General features: G+C 41.0%; 1 protein-coding gene across 1 annotated transcript in view; it reads right to left on the bottom strand.

Moving 5' to 3' along the window:
• Positions 1–13,461, bottom strand: part of phip (pleckstrin homology domain interacting protein) — a 49,619-nt gene that overhangs the window by 14,612 nt on the left and 21,546 nt on the right. The window contains exons 10-20 of the mRNA XM_034162066.1: positions 12,823–12,893; positions 12,554–12,654; positions 11,203–11,243; positions 10,505–10,603; positions 7,836–7,992; positions 7,528–7,662; positions 2,045–2,173; positions 1,685–1,910; positions 656–799; positions 318–501; positions 123–225 (exon numbers count right to left, since the gene is read on the bottom strand). Coding sequence (XP_034017957.1) covers positions 123–225; positions 318–501; positions 656–799; positions 1,685–1,910; positions 2,045–2,173; positions 7,528–7,662; positions 7,836–7,992; positions 10,505–10,603; positions 11,203–11,243; positions 12,554–12,654; positions 12,823–12,893 — 1,390 coding nt within the window. The remainder of the gene's footprint in view (positions 1–122; positions 226–317; positions 502–655; positions 800–1,684; positions 1,911–2,044; positions 2,174–7,527; positions 7,663–7,835; positions 7,993–10,504; positions 10,604–11,202; positions 11,244–12,553; positions 12,655–12,822; positions 12,894–13,461) is intronic.

Raw genomic sequence — 13,461 nt, 5'->3', positions numbered from 1 at the left:
GTGTGTGTGTGTGTGTGTGTGTGTGTGTGTGTGTGTGTGTGTGTGTGTGTGTGTGTGTGTGTGTGTGTGTGTGTGTGTGTGTGTGTGTGTGTGTGTGTGTGTGTGAGTGATCATTTACATACTCTGCTCTCTTTGGGGAGGGAGTGGATGGTGCGTCTCCTCCTTTCTGACTGATAAATATTGATCTCCTCCTCCCCTTTAGCCTCACGCCAGTTCACCTGTCTCCTACACAATGAAAGCATGGTGACGAGATGCAGAAATACTGGTTTTATTTGTGTGTGTGTGTTTAAATCTCTAAGTGTATTTGTGTGTGTCACCTGACTGAGGCATCCTCCAGCTCTGGGACCAACACTCTGCGGCTCCAAGCCACCAGATCTCCCTCCGTAGCCATCTGGCTGCGGGGAGCATTGCTGTGCATTTGGCGGACACCCTCGATCTGCCCGCTACGTCGAAGACCCACGTTGGGTGGTGAGTGGACCTCTGTGGGTGAACCCACTGATCCTGTGGATGAGAAAGTAGTTTACTGTTACATTCACAGACTGCAAGTTACTGCTGCGCTTCAGGGTGAAACTGGGTAAAAAAAACTTGCAGCCAGATAAGCAGGAACAAAAGGAAAACATTAAGTTGTGAATTCCCTGTCATTTCTGAGTCGTACCTCTGTTGGACCTGGTGTTTGGAACAGTAGCAGCAACATCATTGGCTCCCAATCTTTGGTCTTGTTCCTGCTGCAGCCTCTGGATCATAGTGTCCAGAGGACTTGGGCCATCTACCGCCTGCTCACTGACCACCTGGTTCAGCCCTGATACAGACACAAACGGTTTCAGAGGGAAGAGAAACCTGTCGTGAGCCTGCCATGGTCACCACAGTGGTTTAATGAAGTAAGAAAGGGTGACAAGGAGCTCCTGCATTTCAGTAAACATCAAGAGGAGAAGTGCAAAAATGGTGGAAAAGTAATAATAATTGATCTAAACACTCACATTATCAAAATCAAACTCGCCTACAAGCGTGTTCTAGGACTGAAAGTCCACCATACTTCCTGTCAGGCAGTTTCTAGTCTCACTTTTCTTCACTGTGTGGACTACTTCTGTTGCTTTAACTAGTTTGTTATCTCAGCCAGGTTAATGCCTTCATCGTGCATGTTTTCCTGTTTGTTTACAGAATTATTCGAAAGGTTCTGAGCCTTCCTCTATTATACTGAATGAAGCCCAGTGATGCATTCTAGGCCACTGTAAGGTACAGATTTTCTCGTGATCATCTCGTGACCAGCAACCAGAATGCACAGGTATCAACAAAGGTGCAAGAAGAACAAACACTGCTGAACAGCTGTATGTGAAAACTTCAGACATCCACTGACCACATTATCTCAAGCTCAACAGCTGGTAGAATTGTTCTGTCTCACAAACACTGTAATTGTAGAGCTGGGAGCCCTCCAAAGTGCCCTATAGTTTCTGATTTGGTTTCATACTGCAGTTTTTCTGAAAGCCATTTAACAAACCTGATAACATACTTGTTAAGTAACAGACTACAAGAGGAGTGCGATCATCTTGACAAAAGCATCTTTGATTAGTACACAGACAGGCTTTGATTAGAGAGAAGACAGAGTCACCTCCAGCTAAAGATCAAATACAAGCAGAGTTCGTGTTACTTTGCCCTCAGTCTGTGCAGAGAAGAGGCTTTTCTGTACCTGAGGAAGTGACTCCCATCTGTGGGATTAGCTGCTCCTCTCTGCAGTCTTCTCTGCCAGGAACCAGCCGCTGGTATCTCGGGGGGTGAGGGTTCCCATCCACGTCCACCAAAAAGGGAGGGGGCATTAGATGTGGTGCCTGCTGAGTCTGCTCATCCAACACGTAATTGTTGGCGTCCCGTATCAACGGCCGGTAGTCAGTATGAAAGAACATCTGATCTGCTATCTGGAGCAGAAAAGCAACATCAAGTCATCAATTCAAGGGCTTTGCATTTTGGAAGAAACAACATATTTGTATTTTGAACATGATGCATTTTTGTGGATTAAAGCTGAGACCAGTGGCATTTGTGACTGCTGTACCTTGTCATACTTGCTGCTGGAGCCAAAACCAAAGATGAGCAAGTGTCCATGGGAGTCAGTTGCTGCAAAATGCTGCCCGTCTGGACTGCATTTGCAGTCAAACAAAGCTCCGTGGCCCTGACCCTCGATCTAGTCACAAAGAGAAGAAAATGACACCAAAGAACAGGATTTCTACATGAGCTCAGCAGTTGCAAAATGTCAAAACTACAATTGTAAATGCAGAATGCAATTAACTACTGACAAATAATCCAGAAAATAAATTTGTGATCTATACTGAGAGCAGGTTGAGATGAGCCTGTTGAGGTGGAGATATGCTCTGGAGAGAAGGGGAATGAAAGTCAGTGGGACCAAGACTGAGTACGTACATGTGTGCCTGGTGGAATAAGGGTTTCAAGAAGCAGAGGTGGTAAAGGTAGGTGACCTTAAATCGTTGGGGTCATTTGTCCAAAGTAATGGAGTTGTATGGAGGAGTGACAAACAGAGTACGAGCGTGGATTAAAGTGGTAGGAGTGATTTACGACAAAAAGGACATCTACAGTTGTGACTTACAAAGTTTACAAGATGGTAGTGAGACAAGCTGTTGTACAGCTAGGAGTGACAGAAATTAAAAGACAGGAGGCAGAGCTGAAGATGTTGAGATTTTATTTGTGTGTGAAGAGGATGAACAGGACTGAGAATAAACATAACCAAAGGACAGTGCAGGTAGGACTGTTTGCAGACAAAGTCAGAGAGTTGAAACTGAGTTGTTTTGGTCATGTGTAGAGGTGGGACACAAGGTATTTTAGGGAGATGGATGCTGAGACTACAGCTGCCAAGCAAAAGGAGAAGAGGGAGGCCAAGGAGGAGGTTTATGGATATGTTGAGGGTGGACATTAGTGGTGTAAGAGAAGACAATGAAGAAGAAGTAGTAGAGCAGTACCAGTAGTACTTCCATCAGCAGGACACTCTTTGTGACTGCAAACCCGCTGCCAAGGTTAAATCAGTGACATATTTTGAAAGCCATATGGCTTCCAATTCATGTTCAACAGGAGCTATGGGTCTATTTAGCATCTTTAAGCCACCATAAATCATTAAAGTATAAATCATATTTATTTTGGGCCTTCAATTCAAATTCCATGGTATATTTTGAAAGCCTATGGTGACTTCCTACTCATGCCTGATCACAACGATAGGTCTCTCACCTCTGATGGAGGAATCAGAAGCCTTGGAAAAATGTCTCCCATTAGCATATCTGCCATATTTGCATTGGGCAAAAATTCTGACCTTCTGGCACTGTGACCTTGACCTTTGACATGCCTGAGACGTGCACACAAATATGTGTGCAAGAAATAAGCAATGAGATTTTAATGAGCTAAATGCAACACCTAGTGTTCAGAATAATAGTCGTGCTATGTGACTAAAAAGATTAATTCAGGTTTTGAGTATATTTCTTATTGTTACATGGGAAACAAGGTACCAGTAGATTCAGTAGATTCTCACAAATCCAACAAGACCAAGCATTCATGATATGCACACTCTTAAGGCTATGAAATTGGGCTATTAGTAAAAAAAAAAAAAGTAGAAAAGGGGGTGTTAACAATAATAGTAGCATCTGCTGTTGACGCTACAAACTCAAAACTATTATGTTCAAACTGCTTTTTTAGCAATCCTGTGAATCACTAAACTAGTATTTAGTTGTATAACCACGGTTTTTCATGATTTCTTTACATCCGCGAGGCATTAATTTTGTTGGTTTGGAACCAAGATTTTGCTCATTTACTAGTGTGCTTGGGGTCATTGTCTTGTTGAAACACCCATTTCAAGGGCATGTCCTCTTCAAGTATTTTGACATATCCAAACTGATCCGTGATACCTGGTATGCGATATATAGGCCCAACACCATAGTAGGAGAAACATGCCCATATCATATCTTGTACCACCATGCTTCACTGTCTTCACTGTGAACTGTGGCTTGAATTCAGAGTTTGGGGGTCATCTCACAAACTGTCTGCGGCCCTTGGACCCAAAAAGAACAATTTTACTCTCATCAGTCCACAAAATATTTCCCCATTTCTCTTTAGGCCAGTTGATGTGTTCTTTGGCAAATTGTAACCTCTTCTGCACATGTCTTTTATTTAACACAGGGACTTTGCGGGGGATTCTTGCAAATAAATTGGCTTCACACAGGCGTCTTCTAACTGTCACAGCACTTACAGGTAACTCCAGACTGTCTTTGATCATCCTGGAGCTGATCAATGGGTGAGCCTTTGCCATTCTGGTTATTCTTCTATCCATTTTGATGGTTGTTTTCGGTTTTCTTCCACACATCTTTGGTTTTTTGTTCATTTTAAAGCATTGGAGATCATTGTAGATGAACAGCCTGTTGTGTGGCTGGGGGGGCCTGGCTGCCTTTTGTTTCTGTTTTCTGTCCTGTCTTTTGTTTTTCCTTCCAGGTGGCTTGCATTTGGGACTGAGTGGCTGTGTAGCTGAGTTTATCAGGACCTCACCCTGATCACCTGAGGCTGATCACCTGCGGCTTGTCAGGACTCACAGCTGTGGTGCATCTACATGGATTGGAACATGGTGGCATTTAAGACTGGAGTACACAGTGTGTATTTGCCAGAGACTCGACCTTGTGACCAGACGGGTGAGATCGTCGTCTCGGGAGCCATCTCATCATCAGTGGATGCAGAGAACGTCCAGGTTTGATGCATGGTCTGTGAAAGAGGAGGGGGTGAGGTCTCACGCTCGTCAGCACACTTCCTGAGGTACGTTAGCTTTTGTGACTAACATTTATACAGTCAGTAAATGTGGTGTCCCTCACACCTTATTATATTGAGCTGTATGTTGGTTGTGTAATCAGCTTCCACTGCAGTGGAGTTTTGTGAACTGGATGTTCCATGCCTGCAGGGTGGGAAGCTGATTAGTAATTAAGCCAGGAAGTGTTTGCTGTTTGTGCACCTTTGAGCGTTCTCTCTGTGTGTTGAGTGTGGACTCACATAATGATTCCTTCTTTCACAGACTCGGTTTGTCGCGGCCACCTGGGGGGTGTCGGCGGGGTCCTTGGGTCCGAATTGGTTCTGGCTCCGGACCGTTGGCGCTGCTGGGAGCGCACCGCAAAACCACCACGCCAGACCGCGCACTTTTATATTTTTTCACATCACTGTTATGTTCATTAAACTCTGTTATCCTTTGTACCGTGCTCTGCTTATTTTATACTGGGTCCTTCAAATGCTGGTCGGTTCTCCGGGCTGCGTCCGACACATAACACAGCCTATAATTTTTTGCACCTGCGTATAGGTTTTCCCCTCTCCAATCAACTTTTTAATCAAACTACGCTGTTCTTCTGAACAATGTCTTGAACGTCCCATTTTCCTCAGGCTTTCAAAGAGAAAAGCATGTTCAACAGGTGCTGGCTTCATCCTTAAATAGGCGACACCTTCACACCTGTTTGTTCCACAAAACTGACGAACTCACTGAATGAATGCCACACTACTATTACTGTGAACACCCCCTTTTCTACATTTTTTTTTTTTTACTAATAGCCCAATTTCATAGCCTTAAGAGTGTGCATATCATGAATGCTTGGTCTTGTTGGATTTGTGAGAATCTACTGAATCTACTGGTACCTTTTTAGTCACACAGCACTACTATTATTCTGAACACTACTGTACAGTTAGCATCAGCATCACGTGCAAGAACAGAAACATTATCAACAGGAATAGAAAGAAGTTACTCCAGTAACAGGTTCTTTTTATTTAGTTCTGAGTGTTAAAAAGGAAAAAAGAAGAGAGAAAGGAATTCCTTTGTAGTTTGTGTGTCTTTGTCACTGTTATTTAGTGTGACACATGAGCTCTTTTCACCTCAGATGAACCGACAAAGTTTGGTTTCCACTGCCCCTACGTGGGAATTCACGTATTGACAAGAAAAGCCTTCAAAATAGAAGCAGACTCTCAGAGTTCTCCAAAGGGCTACAATGCATTCTCCTCTGACAGGTTTAGTCCATTCAGTCATGCTTTCACAAGACAGCAACAACATGCTGTCGTAATTTTGTCAAATGTGATATAAACCTTCACAGAAAATGTCTTAACTACAAGGTGTCACCTTAATATGAAGCCTATACATCAGCCGGGTCAGAGAGAGAAAAACACAAAAAAAAAAAAACAAAGGTTGTCCAAGCAACAACAAAGCAAACTATTAAAAAAAAAAAAAAAGTTTAACAATAAAAGCATGTTATCCTGCAGTCAATAATCTAGTTATCATGCATGAATCAGGGTTTGGAATATGCACCCGTTCACCACGACAGACGTGCATCAAAAACGATCTCCACTGTCTACGATAACCACCACAAGTGGCCAAATGATCAGATCAGTGAGTGACTCATTTCTCCTGTGACTGTGGTTAATGTTAAACCTCGTCACTATAGTGATGCAATCAGAAAATAAAACTGAGATCATGCAAAACACGCACATCAGTCATGTATCGTGATTTTACTCTCTGCACGGCTCACGTGCCCGGACAAAATCCATGAAATGGCAGAGGAAGAATGGAGATTAGACAAAAACTAGCAGTGAGAGGGAAAGCATGTGACAAGATGTGAAAGACAAATGACGAAAATGGAGGAAAGGAAATGATTTAAATGAATCTAATAATGTGACACAACTATGTACCCCATTACAGCAATATTAACAATTTACTTCTGCAAAATGATACTCATAACTGATGCTGCTTTGCCTCCTCTGTGGGGGGAGATTATTAATATTATTATTATTATTATTAGCTGCAGCCAATGTAAAGGAATTCTTAAATGAAAACTTCAAATATCTATCTCAAAATTTAACAAGAGTTATATGCAAAAAATGAAAAGGGCTGTGCAGATGGTGCATTCTTTTATTTGTATGACATTAAATCAAAATATCACACACATTATGTTTTTAATTTCAAACTAAACACAATCATCTGCAACATTACTGAAGTTGAATAAAAACAAAACCGAATTTGGCTCGGAAATGTTCTTGTATCCATCTCCCTGAATCATCTAAAACTATCAAGCTGTAAAAGTGATGGTTTAATTAACAAAGAGTCTGTTTTCTAACATTTAAATATACAGTATTTAAACCTGCACTCTATATTGTTTTCAATCCTGTGTGTCTGTTCAAATGTGTCTGAATAAAATAGTGTTACAGCTGATTTGGAACAAACTCGATGGAATGACTGAGGGTCAGCCAAGGCCAAAATAATTAGACCTTGAGAAAAATTGGGTAAAAGTCACAGGTAAAGGTTAAAATATGAGCCGATTCTTCTATGTTGTATGGAGGATCTTTAGAATGGCTATTTCAAGGAACCTACACTCATTAGTCAACACTAAGTCATGCATTATCTGACTACTGGCAATATAACCTTTGACCTCGGATGGCCTTGAAATGTCGAAGTTATAACCGTTTAACTCAAACAGCTGAATGCAATACAGATTAAATGTGGTCGAAGGTATAAAGTGGTCTCACCATGTTGAAATAGGAACGGATCTTGACTCCTCTGGCCAGGTCCCACACAATGCAGTTCCCATCATGTCCGGCTGAGAAAAGGATCCGTGGATCAAAAGGATGTGGCTCCAGAACAAATACTTCGTCCTCATGACCCTGTTATAATATGGACGCAAAATATAAATTCCAATAATAAGAAATACATACTGAAAGTTACAGAAAGTGTTTTGTGTGTGTGTGTGTGTGTGTGTGTGTGTGTGTGTGTGTGTGTGTGTGTGTGTGTGTGTGTGTGTGTGTGTGTGTGTGTGTGTGTGTTAAATCGTGCATACCATCAGGACATGGACCAAGTTTCCGGTGATGGAGTTCCACACTTTCAGGGTGAGATTATTGGCTGCTGTAATCACTGTGCTGTCATGGCGGTCCCATGCTACCATGGTAACTTTTAGCTTGGTCACCTTGTCTTCCAGAGGAGGAGGGTTGTACTTCCTACATGAAGGAATAGCAAACTAATTCACCTTCTTAGAGCCCTGAACCATAGTCCTTATTATTTGCACCAACAAGGAGCTTGCCTGTTTGCTTGCTAGCAGCTAACTGGTACTGTGGAAAATAGCACATATAAACCATAACTTTAAACCATAACTCCAAAGATAGACACAAATGATGGAAGATTAGAACCTTTACCAAATCCTGATTTTGAGATCTGATGGTGTTTTCTTCAATAGGCAGGAGCAACTTTTGAATTTTTCTTTACATCCTGGTTTCCACTTACACTGGGTGCTGTTGTGTTTTGAATTGTTTATTATAATATATGAAGTGCTTTTAGTACAAACTTAAAATAAGAAATAAATAACTTTTTAGAGCCGATTACTTATTTTCCTTGCTGTGTCGTGTTGACTCTGGTGTTGAATGCAATAAACAGGCCATCTTTGAGGATCCTCCATTCATTCACACTCTGCAGCGCCTGCAGTAAATCTATAATCTCTCTGGCAGTCAGAGGAAAAACAAAAATCAATCACCGTGTCACACTTTATGACACAGGTTTGAAGGTATTTGCTCTTTAAATTATTACTTCGCTGGTGATTTCAATTTCACTGATCTACCTCTGCTATGAAACTAAAGTCTTCAAACGGGTTCAGCTGCAACCCAAATCACAGTCTTTGACATGTGGATGAGCAAAGATCCTGAACTTGCCATGTTCAGAAACCTGTGTGTGTGTGTGTGTGTGTGTGTGTGTGTGTGTGTGTGTGTGTGTGTGTGTGTGTGTGTGTGTGTGTGTGTGTGTGTGTGTGTGTGTGTGTGTGTGTGTGTGTGTAACCTGAAGAAACCAGAGTATTTAATCATTTGAACTTTAAAATATGTTATGAAAAAAAATAGTATAACAATGTAAAAATTTAACTGTGTAAAAAATATTTATCTGCCTTAAAGCAAAAATGCTGGCCTTCTTTTAACTTATTAAAATACATGTAATTAAGGCTATGAACAATCATAAATTATTTTGGCAGGGCAGAAAACATCTCAAATGGTAGTAGAGGTAGATTTGCAGTTAGAAATGACATGCACTTTGACGTGCAAGCCAAAGTCGCGCTGTGTCGATATCGTGTTCTGTTGTGACAGAAAAGCACTGAGGGCGTCAAGAAACACTTTATCCCCATGCCTCACCTCAGCACTTTCTTAAAAATAAAAACACTCCTCGTCAGATTTGTTTCCATAACTATAAACCAGGAATGACTATCTTACAATGTGTACGATGATAAAAGCACTCACTCTCAGCAGGAACAATGTGTCTGCCCAATCTGCTATTACAGATGAACTTTGCTGTTGCTGTCGTTGTCATCGTTGTCTACTGTGACAGATTTTCATGAAACTGAAAAAACAAGCTTCTCCTTCTGTGATGTGACAAGTTTTGCTCCATTGTCTTAGTTGCCTGACAAGGTACTATAGTGACGACACAGCAGCTTTCTGCAAAGTTCAGATTTATTTATTTTATGTATTTTGTTTCAAAATAAAGTGCTCTAATTGGTCACGCAAAAAAATAAAATAAAATAAGTCGAAGGTCTGAAAATTGACCCAGGGTGCAACGCTTTTTTCTCTCAATGGCCGCATGCATTCCTTTCTCATTAAGAGAAAGAAAGAAAAAAATGGACACAGAGTATGAGACAGGCTGTTAGATGTATCCATATTGATTCCAAGATGGCTGCCAAAATAGGGTTTTTCACTAAAACACCTTTAAACAACATATAAACAACTTAAATATCACAGAGATTCAAGGGTCTATTGGTGGCCATTTTGGATGCCATTTTGAATCTTAAACCCATGAATGAATTTAGTTTAGGCACACGAGTTTGCTGTGACCTGCAATGGGCTTCCCATTGAATCGCTGTGATATTTAAGTTGTTTATACGTTGTCTGAAGGTGTTTTAGTGAAAAACACTATTTTGGCAGCCATCTTGGATAACTGGCTTGAGGCCATTTTTTATTTTTGGGAACATCCTGATTCTGTTTTGGGGTCACCTAAGGAACCTAGAAAAGGGGGGGGGGGGGGTCAAGGTTGTGGTTGTACCTCCCCTAGTAGTGGCACGTACTTATATGAACGAATCTCAGGTTCTGTGCACGCGGATTTGAAAAAAAAAATAAAAAAAAACTGGCTTATTTTTTTGTTTTTTTAGTCCATGTCCCACCTCTCCACCAAGAATTATGAAAATAATAAATATGTCTTTCTGTAAATGTGATGACAAACTATTCAACAAACAGACACTGGTGAAAACACTGCTTCCTTAATGGATGTAAAAAAGTGCCAGAAATACAGCAACTGACATTGTTCCAATTGCCTATTTTTCTGCCCTCCTCTTATCACAGCACAGCTTTTACTACTTTGAACAATCTTCATGTGCTATAAGTTCTCTTCCTTTCCACATGACATGAAAGATTTGCAAATTTAAAATGACCTAATCGACCACAGCTCAGCCAAACTGTGACAGCCGTACGTGAAAACACATACCCGGGTAATTTGGTCTGCATGTCCAGCAGAATGCTCCTCCAGCCCTGAGGCTGCAGCTGCCAGATTCGTGCAGTACCATCCCTGCTGCCACTCACAAACCTACAACACATGCGCGCGCGCGCGCGCGCGCGCACACACACACACACACACACACACACACACACACACACACACACACACACACACACACACACACACACACACACAGTGAGACAGAGAGGGGGAAAAGTGGTGGGGGAATTGAAGATTCATGCAGCAGCTAAACTGTAAACATAATAATAGATTGGTTGCCTTCGAGCTGCCTGCAGCACAAAGTATGCTTCATCTCCAAGCACCGGCGTGCGCTATTTGCACATGTGCGACAAACAAACTGCATCCTCCTCCATCTCCATCTCCTCCCTTTTGAACACAGTCCAACTCCCTCACTGCTGAGATTACAGCAACCAAAGGGAATTAGATCTGAGCTTGTTTTCTGTAAACTCCACATGTGCACGCACAACGTAGCACTCAGCAGAGTGCACGAAAGGTGCTTGTGCACATGTATTAGAACAGGTATTAGACAGGAAGTGATGGTGGTGGTATCTGCTGACACCATCAAATCCTCTTACAGCACCCTGAGGTTCCATTAAAAACAAGCAGCTGTGCACACTCAAAAAAAATTAACACAACAGTTCGGTAGCTTAAACACACAAACTTACCTGTCGCTGCAGTGTGAAAACTGGATGCTGTCCACTTTGTCCTAAGTGAGAAAAATATGGAACAATCAACACAATCCAGAGTAAATACTGTACCATTTGTTCTTCTATTTCCAGAAACAGTAAAAACATTCTAAAAAAAGGTGCAGACGCCAGTGGAAAAGAACCATAGAAGAGGCCCTTCAGACACACAAAGTCTTTGTTCAATAAAACAAAAGTGTGGAAAACTATGTGTGCTGCTTACGGAACTTTAAACTGGAAAACAAAGCAGAATTTCAGTCTAACTCTAAGCGAGTGTTGCAAGTTCTTTTTTATACATAAATATTTGGGCTTTGTTTCTTCTGTTTTGATGGGTTCATTTGCTGAATGCTTCTCTATAAACCCAAAATCAAGGGAGCACAAACTTTTCCAACATATATTTTCATTAACCAGCCACAGTCCAACTTCCAAATATAGCTTCTTAAAATAGGTGAAAGAAAGTAGATGAAAATACTTTAAATTTTGAGATCAAGTCACAACTGTTCATTGAATGACCTTAAAATAATAAGTTTTTTTTGTTTTGTTTTGTTTTTTTTTACTATTTATGGTATTGCATGATGTTTTAATTCTATCCTCACACGTCAGGGTCGGAGCATTTTGACACTGACAACAACTTTTAGCCATGGTTTCTATACATCACACCTTCTTTGCACTAATCTTATTTGAGATTGTTTAACTAATGTCTGCTTTATCTTCTTAAACACATACTTGATCTTTATAATTTGGTTTGTATGCAGTGACAGGCTCCACCTACACCACAACCATTAATAGGACAAGCAGCAGGAAACAGACTGAACAATAAATGGTATAATAAATATCCCACATGTGTTTGTCGGGTGATTGAGGCTCCCGTCATAAACCAGGTACAACACCCGTCTGCCAAAATGCCTTTAAGCAAGGCGCTAAATCCCAAACCACACCTGGTCCAAATATTGTAAGAATCACAGTAAGTTCATGTCCAAAAAAAAGGCATTAAAATTAACTGCAATGCCACAGAATGTGTTTTTCAACAAACTTACTATTTTAAGTTCACTGAACTAGCATCTGTGAGTTGATATGAATCAAAGTGTTAAAGTTGGTAAAAAAAAAATAACAGGAATTTGCATTTTAAAAAGTAATTTAAATTGATGCATCTAATATCTTTAAGTTGAGAAAACTCAAAATGCCTAATCGGTTGCGTTATATTTTCTCAATTTCAACTTTTTTCTTTTTTTTTTTAGAATGTACCATTTGCACATCAGGAAATAGAAAACACAGCAGACAAACAAATCTAGCAAATTCTATGTTTCTGCATAGAGGAAATAACTGAACTCACTGTGTGAGACTCCAGTTCGGAGATCTTCTCTGGCTGGCCTGAACCGAAGTAATAAACCCTGATGATGTGATCGGTGCTTCCTGTGGCCAGGAACATACCACCTGCCCACATATAGGTAGCAAACGCAAGTATTTATTGTGTAGTTTTCTGAAAATATGTGATGCAAACAGCAGCAACAGCTCTCTGCATGCATGATTGTCTCTTTGGTGAATGCTGGATCATTTGTTAGTTTTGCTCCAAGTCTTGAGGCCACAGTGAGCCATGCTCACCTGCACTGAAGGATGAGCAGATCATCTGGACACCCGGTCTGGAGCGCTCTGTGAACTTACTGGGTCTGTGACTGTCGGCACACGCACACATAATAATGAACGTATTAACCAAAGTGCTCCATCACATAATGCAGTAGTTACACATCATCCTTGAGTCCATTTCAGATAAGACATTCAGCAAAACTATCAAATCTGATTACAGACCTGAAGCTAAGTGTGGAGGCGCTCTATTAAGTACACTAACACACTGTATTTCACTCAAACAAACTACAGAATAACACACAGTGGTTTCAAAGTACAGATTTCTAGTCCTACCAATCAAATCAACACTTTAAATGCCAAGTGCTCTGCCCCTTTCCAATGAGAGCTATAGCCTCTGTTGTAATTCAGTAACCACTTGCAGTGGAAGACGGCACAGAAAGCTTCACGTGTCACAGAAATATTTACTACGTTGCTATGGCAGCTGAAAGTAATCCATTAAACTTTACATCAACACCATGTTTGCAGAATGTGAGAAAGTGGAAACAGAACTCCTCCTTAGGTTCATTCTTCGCTCCTCTGTGCAGAGGAGCCAAAATGATCCATTAGTTTTGAAGCAATTCTTGCGAAAACAATTAAAATCCCACAAAATCACAAAAA

The sequence above is a fragment of the Thalassophryne amazonica genome, chromosome 21 (genome assembly GCF_902500255.1).
Source record: "Thalassophryne amazonica chromosome 21, fThaAma1.1, whole genome shotgun sequence".
Lineage (NCBI taxonomy): Eukaryota > Metazoa > Chordata > Actinopteri > Batrachoidiformes > Batrachoididae > Thalassophryne > Thalassophryne amazonica.
This window is presented reverse-complemented; position numbering and strand designations above follow the sequence as displayed.